The 21171-nt window shown below is 36.7% G+C and overlaps 4 protein-coding genes across 5 annotated transcripts; 3 read left to right on the top strand and 1 right to left on the bottom strand.

The window, feature by feature from the left end:
* The first annotated feature begins 1269 nt into the window (after nucleotides 1-1269).
* Nucleotides 1270-6241, top strand: LOC125188525 (uncharacterized). Of its 2 annotated transcripts, none has more exons than XM_089064557.1 (6): nucleotides 1270-2145; nucleotides 2712-2779; nucleotides 2856-3371; nucleotides 4104-4584; nucleotides 5438-5591; nucleotides 5688-6241. In XM_089064557.1, the coding sequence occupies exons 1-6, from the start codon at nucleotides 1393-1395 to the stop codon at nucleotides 5903-5905; spliced, it is 2190 nt and encodes a 729-aa protein (XP_088920683.1). In that variant the 5' UTR covers nucleotides 1270-1392; the 3' UTR covers nucleotides 5906-6241. The 2 variants fall into 2 exon arrangements, with proteins under 2 accessions (XP_088920683.1, XP_088920682.1); XM_089064556.1 differs by having other exon boundaries at nucleotides 5685-6241.
* Nucleotides 6242-10743: 4502 nt separating this feature from the next.
* LOC125207185 (uncharacterized) lies at nucleotides 10744-13652 on the top strand. The gene is made up of 4 exons (XM_048106427.2): nucleotides 10744-11228; nucleotides 11314-11371; nucleotides 12164-12383; nucleotides 12984-13652. Exons 1-4 carry the CDS (start codon nucleotides 10829-10831, stop codon nucleotides 13254-13256), a joined length of 951 nt encoding a protein of 316 aa, XP_047962384.2. The 5' UTR covers nucleotides 10744-10828; the 3' UTR covers nucleotides 13257-13652.
* A 4536-nt stretch (nucleotides 13653-18188) lies between these two features.
* LOC125201364 (galactan beta-1,4-galactosyltransferase GALS3-like) lies at nucleotides 18189-19920 on the top strand. The gene is made up of 2 exons (XM_048099444.2): nucleotides 18189-19389; nucleotides 19473-19920. Exons 1-2 carry the CDS (start codon nucleotides 18308-18310, stop codon nucleotides 19816-19818), a joined length of 1428 nt encoding a protein of 475 aa, XP_047955401.2. The 5' UTR covers nucleotides 18189-18307; the 3' UTR covers nucleotides 19819-19920.
* On the bottom strand, nucleotides 19908-21136 carry LOC125201380 (uncharacterized). The gene has a single exon (XM_048099466.2). It carries the CDS (start codon nucleotides 20950-20952, stop codon nucleotides 20101-20103), a length of 852 nt encoding a protein of 283 aa, XP_047955423.1. The 5' UTR covers nucleotides 20953-21136; the 3' UTR covers nucleotides 19908-20100.
* Between the last annotated feature and the right edge of the window lie 35 nt (nucleotides 21137-21171).

Here is a 21171-nt window from a genome sequence, read left to right as displayed (position 1 = left end):
TTATTTTATCATACAAGATGATTAATTAGTATGTCTATGACTCTATTGAATCAATGAAAATAATAAGCCACTAAACGATAAAATTATGCATGAATGTCTATTCTAATCCATCTATCTATTAATGATACAGACAATTGTAGTGATTAAAGTTAGAAGATGATGATGATGACAACAGTCACCTCTCCTCCAAATATCTGAACAGCAATTCAGAAATCGGTCGGGTACGAAACTGACTAATACTATTCGACCGAGTTTATGGTAAGGCCGAATGTATTCCAGCGGGTGGCAGCTGTGCTACCAGTTGTTGGTAATTAGGTTAGTTTAAGTTGTGTTGGAATGAAAAAATCAATTAATACAAAATCAAGGACAAGAATCGAGGGACGAATCAGAGCTATATCATCCACAAATAGAGCTGAATTAAAATAGGAAAATTAGTGATTTTGAATCACTAATTGTGTTGGACTTTAGTGTGTAATAGTATCAGATAACAAACCGAGCAAGCCCATGTTGAACTGAAGCCTGGTAAAAAAGTTACCCACTAGTTTGGGCTTTAGGCTCAAAACCAAGACCGTTAGTAGTTTTTCATGTTTTTGTATCAATCAAATTTGGATTCAATTTATCACCTTTTTAGTTAAGTGTATTGATTTGATATACTCCATTTGTCTTATTATAACTAAAATGTTTTCGGAATTTATCTATTCCAATAAAAATGATTTTTTTTAAAAATACAAATAACATTATCTCTACGTTTTTTCTTTTTTTTTTTATTATATTTTCTCTCTACTTAACTTACAAAGCAACATTATATAAATAATGTTCCATTCCATACTAATTAAATTCTCTTTAGAAACACATTAATACTTGAAAGACGATTTTATCACTATAAAATTAATTGTGAACCTCATGAATCAGAATCCAAGTATATTTTTGCTTTATGATTATCAACCATATCTGATTATTCAGAATCCAAGTATATTTTTGCTTTATGATTATCAACCATATCTGATATATGTGAAATATGTGAATCTATTAATTTTGATTCCAACCCTCAATTCAACCAAAGTTTCATATTAATTTTGTAAGAAAGGATGATATATACATTGATAATAAATGAATGAGTACAAATAGCAATAGATGCGATGGAAATATGAAAGAAAGGGAAAAGCGTAATTATTGGAACTAATTAAACGGTGGCCCACACATTTAATTACTTACATTTTGGTTACCACTCTCTTCAATCCGCCCCAAATCATTGTTCCTTCTTTGATTTTCAACGTTGTTTTTGTTTTGCTCAAGAAAGAACCACATAACTCTAATTAATATCCCAATTTCTCTTAATCACATATGGCTTGCTTCTTGATTTACCAACTTTATTAATTAATTTAACTCCCCATGGCCTCTTTCCAAGTTGAGATTGTCCCATTCTTCCAGAACAATCTTAACAACTTGGACCTAGGCGATCTTTGGGTTCACCAACCACAATGGCAAAGCGCCGCTACCGCATCCGATGCCACACTCCAGTGTGACACCAGCAACAGCAGCAACAATAACGACAACAACAATAATAATAATAATGAGAGCGCGGACGAGTGCACAAACAAACACTGCAGGGACAAATGGGCTCGGGCGCGGGAAATCGTATTTCCCGCAGAATCCGACACCAGTGCCGGTGCGAGCCCCGCTCGTCCGGGAAACCCGAACGCGGGGGGCGTGTCGTCCCTGGTCCAGAAGTGGAGGGGGTTCGAGCGGGGTGCGCCGCCCCCACCTCCCCTCCCTCCAAGTGCCCCAGTCGCGATGGACGACGACTCCGTCATCGGCGACTGGGAGTCCGATCGGACCGCTGCAAGCGGCAGGTCGTCCATCCGCGGCCGGATGTCAGACGTCACGGAGAACGACAGGCTGAGGGTGTCCGACATCATCAGGAGGCTGACACCCAACGAAGCCTGCTGCGCCTCTCCTCCCCGGACCCGGCCGTCGCTCGATCAGGCCGACCCTAGGCCTACGGCCTCGCCGGCGCTGCGCATCCGGGGCCGGCAAGCCTACCTCGACTTCCTCGCACGGAGGGAGAGGGATCAGCGCAGGGAGATCGACGCGGTCCATGCTCGTAAATCCGTCTCCAAATTCCCTCATCGCGTCCGCATTCAGGTTTCCGTCCATCCGCTATTAAATGTTCAATTTTTTCATTTTTTTTGTCCGCCCACCAATAAATATTCAATTTTCACTTTAACTAATTTTAATAAGTAGACTTCACATTCTACTAATTTTTTCTACTCCCTCTATCCCTGAAAATTTGTCACCTGTTTCCTTTTTCGTCTATTCCTAAAAATTTGTCATCTTTCACTTTTACTATTTTTGGTAGTGCACCCTACATTCCACTAACTCTTTTATACTCACATTTTATTATAAAACTAATATATATAAGTAGGACTCACACACCACCAACTTTTTCAACTCATTTTCTATTACATTTCTTAAAATCCGTGTCGGGTCAAACGGTGACGAATTATTAGGGACGGAGGGAGTATCACTTATTTTACAAAGTCAAACAATTTCTTAAAACCTAATCCAGTAATAAATTAGACATTTATCAGCAAATGAAGGAAGTATCTTACGTTGGTAACGAATAAACAGAGTATCCCATATCGGTGTAAAAAGAAAATTGATCGTATTTGTTTTTTCTTTCTCAAACTCTACTCTTTTTTTCTAAATAGGCTGTGCTAAAGCTTAGGTTGCTGCGACGTGGCATGGAAGGCATTCCCATTGAGCCAAAAATACCTAAGTCTCTCATCTCTCCCTCTCTCTCTCTCTTAAATTTAACCTAATTTTCACAAAATGGGGTTTTCTCACATTCCTAGGCCAAGAGTGAACCAAAAGGGCCAAAGCACTACAACAGTGCATTTCGAGAAAGAGGCAAAAGACAAGACAACAAACGATGAAGCAAGAAAACAAGACAAAAGGTGTAATAACAACGGGAAGAGTTGTCTGAGAGCACAACAAGACATCATCCATTACGAAGAAACCACATACATCAAGCAAGAAACTAGGGTTAACACAGGTGAAGAAACATCCAAATCCGAAGAAATCAATAAGCAAGACGACGACAACGACAACAACAATAATGATGGTGGTGATGGTGGTGGTGATTGCAGTAGCCAGCTGCAGATGGTGGAGACTGAGGCCTACTGGGTGGCCGATTTCGCCCATCCCGAAGGGGGATGGGAGGAATCCCAGATGGGAGAAGAGATCAACAAGGATTGGATCGAACAAGTGTCGCGGCCGCGCAGCGACTGGGAGTGTCTAAGGCAGGAGAGGTATCAAGAGATGCTTGATCCGTTTGCAGAGAATGAAGAGATTCGTTCACTCCTATGCAGGTTAATCTAAACTCAACATCTCTAGCTTTGTTGCTTGCATTTTATTTATGGGTAAATTGCACAAATTTGAAAATCAGTTGAGAAACTATGAAGTTTGGATCCGCTAGCAATTGTCTCACAAAGAAAAAATTTGTGATATGTTGTTGTTTAAATAATCGAGATTGTCTCACAAAGAAAAAATTTGTGATATGTTGTTGTTTAAATAATCGAGGTTGTTTTCTTTGTGAATAGTTGAGACATCGTTTAACGCAGCGGTGATGACGTCCGCATATGATTTCCATATACTCCATGAAAGAAATATAAACAAATTTAAACTTTATGAATTTTCCGACTGATTTTAAAGTTGCCTAGTGAAACAAACTTTGACCAAATTTCATTTTATAGTCCTTTTATTTTAGTCAAATGGCCTAAAAAGCATGAAGTTTGGTCAATTCTTATTCTCCCGCAACTTTCAAAAAATAGTTGGAAAAACCAACATGTTCGGATTTTTTGGCGTTATCCATGACAAAAAAATCCTACTGCATTATCTTTATAAATAGATGATATCATTTAACTCGTTAACAATGGTCACGTGACCAAAATTATTTGTTGTGGAATAATTGCAAACAAATTCAAATTTCACGGTTTTCCGAAATGATTTTCCAAGTCGCGGAACTGACCAAAATTCAACCAAACTTCATGGATATACCGATTATTTTGTTACTACTTTCGATCAATTGATTTAATTTGCAGGAAGAGTGTGTCAAATTTCCTAACGAGTGAGCTGAAGGACAAGATAGATCAACTTATGATATGTCGCAGTCAGGGAGATCAAAGACAAAACAATAAAGTGTTTAAGGAAGGAGGAGGAGGAGGAGTTCATCAAGCGGCAAAATATTTTGATGAATATGATAAAGAAGGTGAGAGGCAACAGTTTGGTGAATGTCAAGAATATGTGGATGCTTCCGCAGCCACACCTCATGCTGATCATAATGAGAAAGATGAGAGTGAGAAGCTGAAGTGTGAAGAGCCAAACGAGTGCTCTTATCAAGCTGCATCTCCCTCCACACCATATGCTGAGAATGAGATGAATGAGAGTGAGAAGCACAAGTGTGAAGAGCCGAGTGAGTGCTCTTTTCAAGCTGCCTCTCCCTCCCCACCGCATTCTTCCACGAACTATTGCTCTCTGGACCTCACCGGTCGGACCTCCACCTTCACTGCTCATTCTACATTTGTAAGTATATATATGTAGTTATTGTTACAGACTCCAGTGCAAGGAAACTTGTCTCGTATATGATGTGTGAGGCGATACATGTGGAGTTATTAGGCCAAAATGAGGTCTCTCCCTTGATTGGTTACCTTTTTGGGATGGGTTCTCGCGTTTGATTTGTAATATTAGTGCTATGGATAAAAGTTACAATGACTCAAAGGGGTGGCTTGTGGAATGAGTTAATAGTGGATGTGACTAACGAGGGCGTTGGCTCTATGGAGGGTTGACTGTTACGGATTTCAGTGCAAAGAAACTTGTCATGTACTTGTTGTCAAGGAGAGTTTTCATGTTTGATCTGGTTCTTTCATTAATAGTCCTGGCGACTCAGTGTGGCATGGAAGGAGTCATCCGTGACAAACGAGGAGGTTTTGGCTCTAGTTGTGACCATTGAGGACGTCAACTCTTAAGGAGGGTTGATCTCTAGTGCAATGGAACAAGTTCGCACTTGTTGTCTTAGACAACAGATGTTGGATCTAAAGTCTAAATGAGTTCTCTCTCCTGATAGGCTAGTCCGTCCTCTCTTATTTAGCTGTACGTAACACTGATAATTTCACTGAGAGCCCCAACCGGAATGGTGGGCTTGGGAAGGAATTATTTGGCGACCAACACAGATGTGTTGGCGCCTATCCTGACTAATGAGAACGTTGGCCTCTAAGGGTGGTCAATTGTTGCAATTAGCGCAAACAAATGTTCCCGCATTTGTTGCGTAAAACACAGATGTGGAATTATAGACTACATGAATTTCCTATTCTAATATGCTAGTTTTTTAGGATGAGTTCTCTTGTGTAGCATGTAACGATACGTTCAATGTGAACAGGAAATGGAGATCATATATGACCTGAGAAGGCACATGGAGCAGCTGCACCAAGAGATATCCGAGCTGCGAAAATCGATGAAATGTTGCACCGATATGCAGATCAAAATGCACCGCTCCATCAAGAAGGAAGTTGCGGCCGCTGTCGCTCATCCCGGTAAGTCTGACAATATTTCAATCACTTTTTTTTTTAATATCTCTCTTACTTTACCAATTTTGCATTAAAATTCATATCGTTCACTGTCAATAGCAGATGCAAAGAACGGACGACGCCATTCAGTGAAACGAGGCGCCAGCAACGGGAGAAGATGCTGCCTCTGCTGCAAAGTGCAAGTCGACTGCGTGCTGTACCGGTGCGGACACATGTGCACCTGCTTCGACTGCGCGAACCAGCTCCACTGGAGCGGCCGCGGATGCCCCGTGTGCAGTGCTCAGATACTCGACGTCGTCCGCACGCAGTCCAATTTTTGAAATCTCTTCAATCACTATACATACATATACAAACAATTAACAAACACACCCTTTTTATATGTGATGGATCATCATCTTCATCATCGTTATATTTAATTATTAACAATCCAATTCCGTTGTAATCTTGCCTAGCTCACCTCCACCGACTCGATCTATTTTATTTGGTGGTGGATTTTAGTATGTAGAGACGAATTTATAACAAATGTACATAAGAATATTATATATATACATATATATATATGGTGGCCGGATTGGTGCTAGGACGAACAATGTAATGTGACTCTTCTTGTCAACACTATAAATATTTATATTTATAGTCTGATCTAATATTATATGTATATATATACACATCTGTGTTTATCCTAAATTTCGTGAGAGATGAATTAGTTGGAGAGGGTTGGATGTGTTATAAATTCTTGTTAATCATCTGATGATATCGTAGGTGAAATTATATATAGACAAGAATATGATCCAGATTCATAACTAATAGTATGGTGAATTTGTACTTATATACAGAAAAAAAGTACTTGTGTAGTTTATGAATCCATTACTTTTGATATCCACGTGCAGTGGCGGAGCCAGAATTTTAATAGTGGGGGGCCTAAATTATCATTAAAATTTGGTGAGTATGTTCAGTGCTAACGACACTTTTTCGAACATAGCACATATTTTACAACTTATATTTTATGATATGTTTTCATCGTATTTACTAGATCAAAGAGTTATTATATACTATTATAAATTATTTTATAATAAAGGGCATCACATTAAAAATTATTTTATTAATATCATATGCTCCCTCCGTTCCAAGATAAGCGAAACACTTCTTTTTGTGCATGAGATTTAAGGAATTGATATTAAATAAATTAAAGTGGAGAGAGTAAAGTATGAAAGAGAGAAAAGTAGATGAGTAAAGAGTGAATAAAATATGTGGAAAACAAAGTAAGAGAGATGATTTTTTGCTAAAAATGAAAATGACTCACTTGTAGTGGAACATTCCAAAAAGACGATTCGTTTATCTTGGGACGGAGGGAGTAATATTTTACAATATTTATGAAATCAAAGAAATATTTTATATTCTTAAATTACAAAAATCATTTATTTTAAAATTATAAATTAAAATAATTTATACAAGATTACAAATATATAAATCGAATAAAACATACTCAAATGAATACAAAATAGAAATAATAAATGCCTAAATATCTGAATGTTCCAGTTGGGTTTCGAACTAGATACCTCACGACCAAGCACCCAAAAATGACACCAACTACGCTAGTTCTTCATGTTTAAAACTACAATTACATGGAGTAGTAAATATCCAAATGGGTGAGGGGCCCAGAGGCCCCCTGGCCCCATCGTGCCTCCGTCCCTGTCCACGTGTATATCAGTCTGATGCCTGGACAATTTTTGGTACAATTCTTCGACTAAGTGCGTATTTTGTTTAACAAAATGATTTTTGCATGTCCCATAAAAATAGATATTTTAATGTTGGTAACTTTTTTCTCTCTAATGGGGTAGACTACATTTTCGACTAACATTATTCCAATAACTTTTTCTTTTTATCTTTTTCCTGCTTTATCAATTGTGAATTAAACTCGTGTCATCCATTTTATGGGTCGGGTTGAATATATATTACCAAAACTTCATAGACCCTAAATCATAATCATACACTCCATTCTTTTACTTTTATTAATTAATTAGTGGTTAAATGTTAATTCATTAAATCTCAATATCCTAATGAATTTAGTCATATATATTTTCAGATGTATATCAACATAATCCTAAATTTTCAACATTCTAATTTAGTCATGTATTTTTCAGATGTACATGTAGATAATCCTAAATTTTGGTTTTTCCATCGATTAATGGAGCTAGCCTGTATATACTCCCTCTGTCCTATAGAAATAGGCCCCTTAAAGTTAGCACAGGTTTTAATTCGTAATTGGTAAAACAAGAGATAAAAAGAAAAAGTAGTTAAAATTGTGTAGTGAATGGTGTGGTCCATAAATGATAAAGTAAAAGAGAAGGAAAAATATATTGTCATAACTGGATATGAATTATTTTTATGGGATAGACGAATAAGGAAGATATTGCATATTTCTATGGGATGGATGGAGTATCATTTATAGTAGAAATGAGGATGATGAGTTGATATATTTGTCTGTGGTTGATCTAATGCTGCCTACTGCCATCAATGAATTTTAAGTTAATTCGGTGAACCCTTTGACAATAAAGTATATATATCCAACCACTATAAATAATAAATGACAATAATTAACTAATCATGGCCACATGTAGTAACTGCTTAATTTGCTGCCAAGATGTGAGGAGTAGGTTATTTCCTCCAACCTAATAATTAGTGGAAATGATTAAATGAATTAATCGTGCTTAGCAACAAGCATAACAAAAAATTATAATTATGTACATAGTTTGATGTTACCTGCCATGAGTTTTGGTTGTTTTTTTTTTAAATAGTCAATAATGATTAAGCAGAGAAGTGTTAAAATTCTTAATATCTTGTCCCACATCGGCTTGGTAATGATCCTAGCCCATTTATAAAAGTATGGATAACTCTCTCGCTTATAAGGCATTTTAAGGAGTGAGTGGCTCATTTCTAATTTGGTATCAGAGTGGGCCCAAGCCGATGATGGATTTATCTCTACCAAGATCCGAGCTCACCTGTAAAAGTATGGATAATCATCCCCTTATAAGGCCTTTTAAGGGGTTAGTGAGTGGCTAATTTCTAATAAGAAGAAGCGTCTTATCAATATTATGGGTCTGATTGGTTAACTAGTCTCGTTTTCATTCACATGTCTGATCCTATATAAACCAGGCCAATTTCACGAGGCTTTCAGGGCATCCACATCCGAGTGCTTTAAAAAGCACCTAAATCTTAAGCATTGTTCGAGCATTTATCTCCATTTTCAGTATCCATTTACATTCAAAACCAATTAAATCTTAAGCATTCAACCCTATTCATTTTACATTTTTTTTAATTTTAAATTAATTTTTTAATAAAATAAAATAAAATAAAATACATAATACTATTAATTTAGAAAATAAATTAAAATTTTCATAAATAGAATTATTATTTTTTTATATATATTTTTGTGATTTTAAAGATTTTCAAATAAAAATAAATAAATAAAAGGATGGTCACTTATCGGGGTGCATATGGACGTTGAAGTGTGCGTGCTCGGGACACGTTGATGCTTGTGCCCTTACCTTTTTGTGTAAGTACTTAATTTTCTTTTTGTATTTATTATTAATAATAATATTATTACTATTATTTAATTGTTGATGCCAACTAATTCGAAATTAAATAGGAAACCGCACGCTGACTTACACGTGTAAATGTACCAAGAGACATGGATGGATGATTGTAGTATCTCCACATGCAACTGCCAAATCCAAATTACTAGCTTTATGACTCTTCCAATTTATTCCCTCAATTATACAAACCTTAATTTTCTTTTTTCTTGTGAAAATTGAAAGAGCTATCATTTGTTGAGGAAGAAGCTAGGTGGATCCTATATTTAAGTTTAAAGATAATGATAAATTGATTTGTGAAAATGAAGTGTTGTAATAGGGAGTGATCCACTCAAGAATGATGCATGTGTATTGCTTTTTGTCTTGTGAAAGAGAGATTACATTATTGATTGAAGCCATTATTTTTGTAAAAGCACATGGTGTGTTCCCCTTTTCATCCAAAACGAATATCCCTCCTCTTTATATTTGTCAGTGACACAAATCACCAATTATTAACATATAATCTCATACTCCATCCTCCCCTAAAATAAAGATGTTGGTGATTAACGCCAATTCTAATGAAAAATTAGTAAAATACAATAGAAAAATAGTTATTGTGAATATTAAGACCCACATAGTATAATATGTAATGAAAAGTTTTTAAAAATAAAAAAATGGTCCAATTTTGATGGACGTAGTAGCAAAAGTGAACTATTTTTTAGAATGAATAAAGTATATAAATCAAGAAGTGTATTGGGTTGCTGACTAACAAAAGATGGTTAAATTAAATATGAATGGTGGGCTTTAATTTGGTACATAGCCATAAACACAAAACTACTCCACCTCATTAAAGCACACATGATTAATGAATGTTGAGGATTGAACTTTCATTGTAGTTGCAATACCGGGGAAACCAAGGTGAAATAAGTATGTATATGGACAAATTGTTAGAAAAATAATGAAGTTTAGTCAAACTTTGGTATGTCCTGATATTTTTATGATCGGTTAGAAAAATTATGAAATTTGGATTTGTTTTTAATTATCTCATGGTAAAATATGGAAAAATCATGAAATTTTAGTGATGTGTTTCAACCAAACAATGCCAATTTTGATATATAAACGAAACCATATAACTCGTTGGAGGAGATATTGAGGTATATTTTCTTGGTTGTCATATCAAATACAATTTCATCTAAATTTTTTCTGTGATAGGATAATTTTATGTGTGTTTTTGGTAATTTGCCCAATATATATATATATACTAAACTCACCTCATCAACTAACTAATGACTACACAAATGTATGGATTTAGCTAGGGTGGTTACTATTATTAATATTTAAATTAGAGATGAAAAGGGGAAGTATTTTAGGGGGCACATGGGCTTTAATGCGCAGTTGAAGTGAGGGTAGGGTGAATGAACGTGACAAGTAGGTCCCCAAACCCCAAATACATTCCTCAACTCATTTCAATAAAATTAAACAAATTAAACCAAAGTAGTATTTTATATCTCATCCAACCTTGCCATGTTACAACTTGTCCCTACACTCATTGCTTTGCTATTATATATCCACATCCATCCTTCATCCAATTCTACTATCAAATCGTACTCGTACTCGTCCTCGCCCTCGTCCTCATCCTCGTCCTCGTCCCCATCCTCGTTATTCAGTATAATGTGTTCTTCCAAGGCAAAATTAGTCTCCAACACGAATGGCGCCGTCCGCGCCCCTCTCTTAGAGAGGCGCAACAACGCCGACGCGTCGGGCTTGTTTCTCCGTAGCAAGACGACAGACGACGAACCGAAGCCCGGCCCGAGCCCGAGCCCGAGCCCGAGGCTGAAATCGCTTAACAAGTCGAAGAGCTTCAGCTATAGTGTGGTGGAGTATGAGGCGGGGAGCATCGCCGCTGCGAGAAGGGAGGAGGTTGCTAGCTTTCATGAGCGGAGGAGGATGCGCATCGCTCATTATGGCCGGACTGCCGCGGCGGCCAAGCCGTCTAAGGCGGCGGTGGCGCCGACTCCGAATGCTAGTAATGTTAATGAGAAGAGATGCACTTTCATAACCCCTAATTCAGGTATTATTCTTTTAATTTAATTAATTAATTTTATCTTAAACACATCAATTATGGTTTAGTTAATTACTTGGTTAAATTTGTGCAGACCCTATTTATGTGGCCTACCATGATGAAGAATGGGGGGTGCCTGTTCATAATGATGAGTAAGTCACCATTCTCTTACTAGCATATGTATGCGTGTATATATAAGTAGGGGCAGGGGCGGACGCATAAAAGGGATATGATTTCTGAATTTTATTTTTAAGTATATTTTTGAGTGTTTAGATTATTTATAAGAGCTTTTACATAATAATTTGCTTTAAATTTGGATAAATTATAAAAAATTACTACCTCCGTCCCTGAAAATTTGTATCATTTTTACATTTCCGTCCGTCCCCCAAAATTTGTCCCATTTCACCTTTACCAATTTTTGTAGTGGACCTCATATTTCACTAACTCATTCCTACTCACATTTTACTATAAAACTAATATATAAAAGTAGGACCCACAATCCATTAACTTTTTCAACTCACTTTTCATTACATTTCTTAAAACTCGTGTCAGGTCAAAGTGCGACAAATTTTGGGGGACGGAGGTAGTATAAAAGAAAAAAACGTAAAATACAAGCTTTTATACATGGGTCCGCCCCTGGACGGATGGAGGTGGGGTTGTGTGGATTGGCTAAGCTGGCTCACGAGTACTAGAAAATTCTAGTAAATTAACACTTTTGAGCTTGGTGAACCCCGCGTCCAGAAATTTTGACCCCACTAATTTCGTTTCGTTTCGTGTATGTATGTATGTATGTATGTATGTGTGTATGAACATGGATGGGCCCACGAGTACAAAATAATTCTATTAAATTCACATTTTCGAACTGTTGCCAACCCCACATCTAGCAGCTTGGCCCTACGAGTTTCGTATCCTAGATTCAAAATTGACTGATGTTATGGGTGCAGGAAGTTGTTCGAGTTGTTGGTATTGACCGGGGCCCAAGTCGGATCGGACTGGACGGCGGTGTTGAAGAAAAGACAAGATTTCAAGGATGCATTCTCAGGATTTGATGTGGAAGTTGTTTCAAAGTATTCGGAGAAGAAGATGATTGCCATTAGTTCTCAATATCGTATAGAGCTGAGCCATGTGAGAGGAGCTGTTGACAATGCTAAAAGAATACTCCAGGTAATTGATTCATTTGTTATATTGATTAATTAATTAAAAATTAGATCCGGTCTATTTGCTTGGCCGCGAATCAATGTGTGGTCTGGTCTCATTTGGAAAACATACCATTGAATAATTGAACCGTCATGAACCGGAAAAACCAAGGAAAAACCATTTGGTTCGACCGTGAATCGGTCGATGGTTAAGTATAATTAGTTGAACACGTGATTTTTTTTATCTTTAGTTTTGTCAATTTTATTAGTTAATATTTTTAAACTCTTACCTACATATAATTTTATCAAGTAATAAAGCACAAACTATAAAATAATTCATACACTAATAATAAAAGTATAAAATTAGGAGGTTGTCTAATTTATGTGTAAATTATTTAATTATTTTGAATATTCTTTATTTAATTACATTGTGATTCACTTAATTTTAATGTTTTGTACAGTTACATTACTTTATTTTATGGAGTATATTTGTAGTCTTTGACCGATTATTGGTCAAACTGATTTAATTAATTTAACTATGAATTGATATTTTCGTCGATTCGCTCACCTTAATTTTAATTTTTTAAATATTCATTAATTGTAATTCAATTTTAATGAACGAGTGCAGATCTGGGACGAAGTGGGATCACTAGACAAGTATCTGTGGGGCTTCGTGAACGACAAGGCAATCGCCACTGCATACAAGTTGAGCAACAAGATCCCGGTTAAGACCTCGAAGTCGGAGACGATAAGCAAGGACATGGTGAGGAGGGGGTTCCGCCAAGTGGGCCCCACCGTCATACACTCGTTCATGCAAGCGGCCGGCCTCACCAACGACCACTTGCTCACTTGTCCGAGGCACTCCCAAATTCTTCATCTCCATTCATTATACCAAAATTAATCAAATTAGGAACGGACGGCCGTACGTACATACCAATACTAACATCCCTATACCATAATACCTAAAATTTGAATTATTGTGCTATATATATCATGATTGGTACTGGATATATATTACCAAAAGATATATCCAATTGAAAGAAAAAAGGTGAGGCACCATGTGCTGTGGGGTAACATATTACTATTATATAAATATTAGCAGTAGTTATCTTTTTAAATTTGATCACCTTTTTTATGTATTTTCCCTTTCTTTACTCACGGGGCTTGCCAATGTGATGACCTAATTCTATTGTATTTCTATAGTTTGTAATTTTCATGGCTTGGTTTTTTGTAATTTATTTCAAGAACTGTTTGGGTGTAGATTTGATGTGCTAATATTAATGATTCCTTTTGTACACTTCTTCGTTCATAAAAGAGAATTGGGGATACAAGATTTGTCATTAGGTTGAATTATCAGGAAAAAAAAATTGAAATTTTATCGAAATCTAATTTATTTCTTAATTTTAACCAAATTTGATCAAAATAATGAGGTTTTCAACCAAACGACATCACATCGTTTAATACATCAGTAATGACAAGTTGACAACGTTTAACTCATTAACAATAAGGTTCCCGTATAATTTCTCAGTTGTCATATAAGACACCAAAAATATACTATGGAAATTGCAAACAAATACTTCCTCCGTCTTATCTTAAGTGATTGATTGTTTTTCGACACATGTTTGGGGAATATGATAAATAGTTAAAGAAGTAAAGTAAGTAAAAGAATAATATAGATACGACTTTCTCTCTCTCTTCTATAATATTCTTTCTTTTACTTTACTTTCTCTCCACTTTGAGTATTTATTATCATCTTCGTAAACAACGGCTAAAAAAAATAATCACTTAAGTTGGGATGAGAGGAGTATAAATTTTATAATTCTTTCAATTGATTTTTAAATTTACAGAATATACTTAGAATTTGACATAATTCGCCTTTGTTTTTATTGTTCTCTCAAAGTATAATGGAACTATCATTATTTTATAAATTTTGAATTATACTAATTATTCAGTATAATCAAAATGTATTTACAACTAACAAGGGGATACTGTGGTCCGGCCCAATTGCTACTACTTATACTTGCAAGCCCACAGTTTAGAAAATACAGTTCACATACAGTCTGCCCAAATTCAATTTAATTTTGAATTAGCATTTTGTTGATATGTGAAAACTGTTAGGCGGCCCAATTGTCATTACTACTTATACTGATATTTAGTAGTATTTTATTTAAATGGAAAATAATTAAATTTGAATGGTACTGGCAGAAACCTTGCTTTCAAGTTTACATTGTTCTAAAAATACTATCCAAATTAAAATACAGTATATTTTTTCAATTTTGAGCTACACTCTGCAACTATAAATACAGTCTCAATATATTTAGGCCAAGTACATCTGGTTAATTAAATTACTTGGTTTGTTTAAAAAGTAATGACTGGCCATATAAAGATTTATTAGCAAATGTGCACTCAACAACAAAGACTATATAGATGTTTATTGTCTTATTTTGTGACTTAGAATTCCAATAGCTCTATGAGTATATGAAGTTCACGTAACAAAATTTATACTAACATCAAAAAAAGTCTTATTTGCTAATTATGAAAGAAAGCACAGCAAGTGTCTATTCAACAATAGTAGTACTTTTTTCTGAAATCTTCAATCATAGAGATATATTTAATGATTGTTTATAATGTCACTTTATGATGACATATTTATAAAGAAACTGATCATAATCATTTAAATTATAAATTTGTTCAAAATATGATTATCCTATAAAGTTTGAAAATAAAAAATTTTGAAATTACAAAATTTTAAATTTTTGCAATTGTGTCATCTGTATACAAAATAATGTCCCACGTGATATTCAAAACAACGTCGTTTCGTTAACTTATTTTTCTTTTCTTTTCTTGTTTTAATTAAACGGTCATTTTGAGCATGATCACCAAAATATATCGCTTATACACGGATAAAATCATGAAATAATTGAAAAATATTGAAACTTTCAAAATTTAATATTTTGATTTTAAACTTTGCCAAACTGACCGAAACTTAACCAAATTTTATGATCCAAATACTAGTATCCCTTAGATGAATAATCAAACTTGAACAATATCATTGTTTTCCTTACATCAATCATAATACTGATACCATAGATCTCAAGTTTAAGTTTATTGTGATACTACCTTAAATTACTACTCTCCAATTGCTTCATTTTTGTGTTGTTCTAACTTAGTTGAATTTATTTATGGGCAAAAAAATTTTATTCTCTTCTCTCGTAATTTACTCTCTCTTCATTTCTCTTAGTACTTTATAAGTTTATTTTCTCTCTTACTTATTTCTCTACTTTAATTTTTAATACATTAATTTCTTAAACCTCGTGCTAAAAAAATGCTGCAACTAAATTGGGACGGAATAAGCATTAATTTATCAATAAAAATGAATTGGAAATGTTGAATTCTTTGACTGATTCAATACTCTCTCCGTCTGTGTATAGGAGTTCCGTTTTTCTACCTTCCACTAATTCATTTCACTCACATTTTATTTAAAACTAATATATACAAGTGAAACTTTTATTCCACTAATTTTTTTTATCTACTTTTTTAATATTTTTTAAAACCCGTGCCATCTAGAAACGTGACTCCAGTGGCGAAGGAGGGTATTTGTACACCATCTATGTTCGAATATAGAAGACATATTAACAACAATAAATATCGTAATCAGAATTGAATAATTCATGAAAATGTACAAGTGGAAGAGTTAGTTTGGTAAATAGGAAAAAGATAGGAAATGTGATTGGGGAGACGGTGCAGGTGCAGCCACGTGGCACGCTAGAATGGACCAACTAACTGCCCACGTGCCCACAAAAACACGCGTCTTTCCTTACCGACGCTTGCTAGCTAGCGACTTCCTAATCATTAATCATTAATCATATTATATCTACCGCCCTCTTTTTCTTCAATTTTTAATCATATGGACTTTCATTCTTCTTCAAATATTATTATCAACAGAATCATACTAAATTTTATTTAATTTTTCTTTGTCTTAGTAATATAATTTTAATATTAGCTGTGAATATTTATGAATTTTAATATTTTAAAAAATTTCCCAATAAATTTAGTTTGGTATGAGATTAAATCTAATGTGATGTCTGAAAATATCTATAAGGTGAAATCACTTGTGGATTTTATTATTTTTCTCGGCATATTTAGCAAATAACGCAAGCACATTATTAATTTAAAATATGTGTGTGTCAAATTAGTAACATGATACAAATATAAAACCCGTTATTTCGTCAAACGGATATTAAGAAAGATGCCAAGGTCAATAGTTTTTGCGTCTGATTTTAAAGTTGTGGTACTACCTTCGTTCTATGATATCACACTTTCCTTTTTAGTTTATCCCACAAAAGATGTCACATTTCTTTTTTTATAAATTAATATATAAATTAATATACAATTTTCTCTCACCACTCAACAAAAAAAAATATATATATATATATATATATATCCCGCAATCTCGTGCCATTATTCAAATATGTCATCAATAATTTAACAAAAAATATAATTTTTCTGAAAATTTACCTAACAGTATTAAATAATAAATCTGAGCATGTCCTATATTCAAGCCAAAATAGGTGATTATGTTTATATATTAGAAAATACGAACAATCGAATGTGTAAATACATGAGAGAAATGTATCAATGATCAAATAACTCTGTTTAATCTATGTTAGTATTAACTATACCAAGAAGATTAATCAAAGAACTAAAACCATTAGCCACCCAAACAAAGGGTTTTACATGGCCTAATTAATTGACCAAACCATACCTAATTTGGATGTCGGTTTAAATCGGAAACAAAGACAAATTCTTGTATGGTTCTTGGCTTGGATGTTAGTTTGAAAAAATAATTTTTGATGACCTTTCAATTTCTCCAGTAATTGACGGTTCTCAGTCTCCTTCCCCTCATTATTAATTTTGTCACGTTCAATTTTGGTAGGTTATATTTAAATTTTAAATGGACAATGAATTGATACGAATTACTAAGTAAATATTTCGTTAGGGAAGGAGGAAATAATTTAAATATGGAACGAATATTTTAGTGACAAAAATAAGATAAAATTTTACCAAAATCATATAATCAGTCTACGCAATTGTCATTGTCATAAAAATAGAAGGAAAAAAATTGACTATAGTTAATTATTCGGTTGTGCCATTTTCATCTTAGTTTCTTCAATTTTTATTATTACAGTTATTTGCATATAAATAAATAAATAAATAAATTTATATTTTTTTATTTTTATTTACCCGAGCTTTGTATTGTTTAGTTTAAATACATAAATTTTAACTTCCTTTTTTTGGGGGCTTTTATCAAAAATTATAATTTCTCTAAATTTATGAAGACATGTTCCGTCAATGTGTATAAAAATGATTATCAAAACGCCATCGTTTTTAGTTTAATATAAAAAAAAATGTGACTTCCTATAAATATGCAAGATTTTTTTTAATTTGCCAAAAACTTTTTAGATTTTCTAATCTCTTTCGCTCATAATACTATATGTTTCTCATAAATCATTTAAGTACATCATCTATTTTAAATACAAGTATTGACTTTACAAACGCATTTTTTCTAGTATAACTCTTACATTATTGATTGATTTTAATAACCCTTTAATCATTAATCATTTTTAAGAAGTAAACATCTTCATTAATAAGCATAATTAAGAGCATATTCAAAGACGATTGTGGGGACAGGGCTTAGCTTTCCGAGGACAAAAGCAAAAACTTTTGCATAAAATAATAAAAAGATTTTGTAATTGCCATCAAACAGCATCTACTTTTCGTTCCTTGACAACTAATTACCATAAATTAAACCCCTAATTGCAATCTTTTAATTTCATAAATATCCTTTTTTTATTAGGAATCTCATTAGCCAGCGCAGAATAAAACCGCCCCAAAAAGGAAAAGCAGAAGAAAGAAGAGATCGACGAAAGAAACCCATCGCCATTGTTGAAGATGGCGGCTAAAGATGAGCGGAGAATGTTCGTCGGAATAGCGTGGAGTTGCGCCGCCGAGTTGAAACTCTTCCTCACCGCCCTCCTCTTCCTCTGCACCTTCGCCACCCTCCTCCAATTCCTCCCTTCCCACTTTTTCCTCTCCCCCTCCGACCTCCGCCGCTGCCTCTCCTCCCCCACCGCCGGCGACGGCGGCGTTGTTCAACATAAAGACAGCAACAACTCTGCCACCGGCGTTGTGACTCGGGCTTTCAACCCGTACGGCTCCGCCGCGTATAGTTACATCGTGATGTCGGCCTACCGCGGCGGCCCGAGCACGTTCGCTGTCGTCGGCCTCTCGTCGAAGCCGCTCCAGGTTTACGGGAACCCCACCTACGAGTGCAGGTGGGAGTCCCGCAACACTTCCACCGCCACGGTGTCGGCGGCAGGATACAAGATCCTCCCAGACTGGGGCTACGGCCGCGTATACACCGTAGTGGTGGTGAACTGCACCTTCCCTGTCCTGGCCGGCGGGGACAGGGAAGGCGGCCGGCTCCTCCTCCGCTCTGGGACGGACACATTCCCTGCGCTGGAGGAGGAGCCTGGGGCGCAGTGGGAGATGAAAAATGAGAATTCATCTGTCGCTGCGGAGCCGCAGTACGATTACTTGTACTGCGGATCGCCGTTGTACGGCGATCTGAGCCCGCAGAGGGTTCGGGAGTGGCTGGCGTATCACGTGCGGCTCTTCGGGGAGAAGTCGCATTTTGTGATGTACGACGCTGGCGGCGTCCACGACCGGCTGAGGGCGGTGCTGGCGCCGTGGATCGAGAAGGGATTCGTGACGCTGCACGACGTCCGGGAGCAGGAGAAGTTCGACGGCTACTATCACAATCAGTTCCTTATCGTCAACGATTGCCTCCATCGCTATCGATTTTCGACGAAATGGATGTTCTTCTTCGACGTTGATGAATTCGTGTTCGTCCCAAAGAAAACGAACATTGGTGCGGTCATGGATTCGCTCTCCGAGTACACTCAGATCACGATGGCGCAGATGCCGATGTCCGGCTCCCTCTGCCTATCCGAGGACGCTCCGCAGCGTTTGCGGTACTGCACTGAACGTATAAAGTAACTGCATTCTGTTTTGAACTGTTAATGAATGGTTTTTGTTTTGTTTTGTTGTGGTGTAGGAAATGGGGATTTGAGAAGCTAGTGTACAAGGATGTGATGAGAGGTAAAAGGAGGGACCGGAAGTACGCGGTGCAGCCGCGGAACGTGTTCGCGACTGGGGTTCATATGACGCAGAACATGATTGGGAAGACGACGCACAATACGTACGACCGCATCGGCTACTTCCACTATCACGGGACCATTGCACAGCGACAGGAGCCGTGCGCCCGGTTTCTAAACGAGTCGCAAATCACAGTAGATGGGGTTCCTTATGTTATGGATACGACGCTGCGTGAGGTGGCCGGAGCTGTCAAGAGATTCGAACTCGAAACCATCGGCCCTGTGTTGCAGGGAACACGCCAATGACCAACTAATGCATTTTTGTTTACATTTTTTCATATAAAGCATAGATAACAGCAAACACTCGTGTAATTAAGTAAGACAACAAAGGGGTATAGTTATTAGTAACATTGTACGTTATTCTTTTATTTGATTATATATTACTTTTGCAAAAAAAAAAAAGTAAATTGGTGGTGTTCAATAGATGCATGATATCTACAACGAAAAATCATCACACATTGAAAAAAAAGAACAAAATTATCGAAATGGAAGAGAGCTCTCCGAATAATATGTGAAGGGATTAGATAATTAAGCACTCTGTGCTTCTAAGAAGGCAGTGAAATCATCCCTTTGTTTGCGGAGGCGAGGCGAAGAAGATGAAGAAAAGCGAACATGGCGTGATTCGTCTGATTTCCCGAGTTTGGCAACCACTTTTCGGTTCCCATCGAACAGAAACCCGGTGGTGACCGGGGATTCCACGTCGTTGACACTGGCGCATCGCATCAGCTCCAACGGGAGATCGAAGAAGAGATTGGAAGCAGCAGCATCATCTCCATCGCCGTCTGGGGAGTTTATGATGGCCGACGATCTCCATGACCCGCATTCGAATTTCTCGAGAGACACTCTTTGGGATACTACGTCCGCCTGCTCGTGCACGTGCACGTGCTCGTCCGCCACCTTCCGCATGGCTGCTTTCCCCTTGCCTAAACCCGGGAGGAACAAGCAAGTCCCGCATCTGAACTTGTCTTCGCCCTTGCTCTTGGCCTTGACTTCACCCTCGCCGCCACCTCCTCCCCCTTCTGCTTTCGTCTCACCACGGTGCCAAAGGTCCAGGTCCATGGACGGCTGGCAGACCCTTCCCTCTCCGCACGACTTGCTCCTCTGCATCCGTAGCCGCTCCAGGTTGCCGAGCGCCACGGACTGCTGTCGTGCCAGGGGCGACTGCTGGTTCTTGTGCTTCTTCTTCTGCTTCGACTCGCGTGGCGAGTTGGGGAGACTGCAGCTTACAAACTTCCCACTCGCAGCAGGTGGCAGCAAGCGATGAACTAGTACAGACGTCGCCTCTGTTTTCGCCTGCATTGAAATCGGATCCACTGAAATCTGCCTCTCCTTCTCCAAAGTGATGTTGCGAGCCAAGGCTGTTTTCTGAATCATACTCATCTTTCTTACTTTGGCCTTAGATTTGGCCTCTACTTATATCATCAGGAATCAAACGTGGATACCACAAAGATTTGCTTATGATCATCACGTCTCTCTCTCTCTCTCTCTCTCTCTACACTTGCATATATACAATTGTTTATAAGCCCTATACGTGCAAGTCATAAAACAGGTTCTAGACAACAAAATATCAACCTTTGACCCTAACATATTTTATTCAAT

Source organism: Salvia hispanica, chromosome 2 (genome assembly GCF_029641045.1).
Source record: "Salvia hispanica isolate PSC_SH4W2 chromosome 2, Shi_PSC_v1, whole genome shotgun sequence".
Taxonomy (NCBI): Eukaryota; Viridiplantae; Streptophyta; class Magnoliopsida; order Lamiales; family Lamiaceae; genus Salvia; species Salvia hispanica.
Note: the sequence above shows the minus strand (reverse complement) of the source record. Positions and strands in the feature narration are given on the sequence as shown.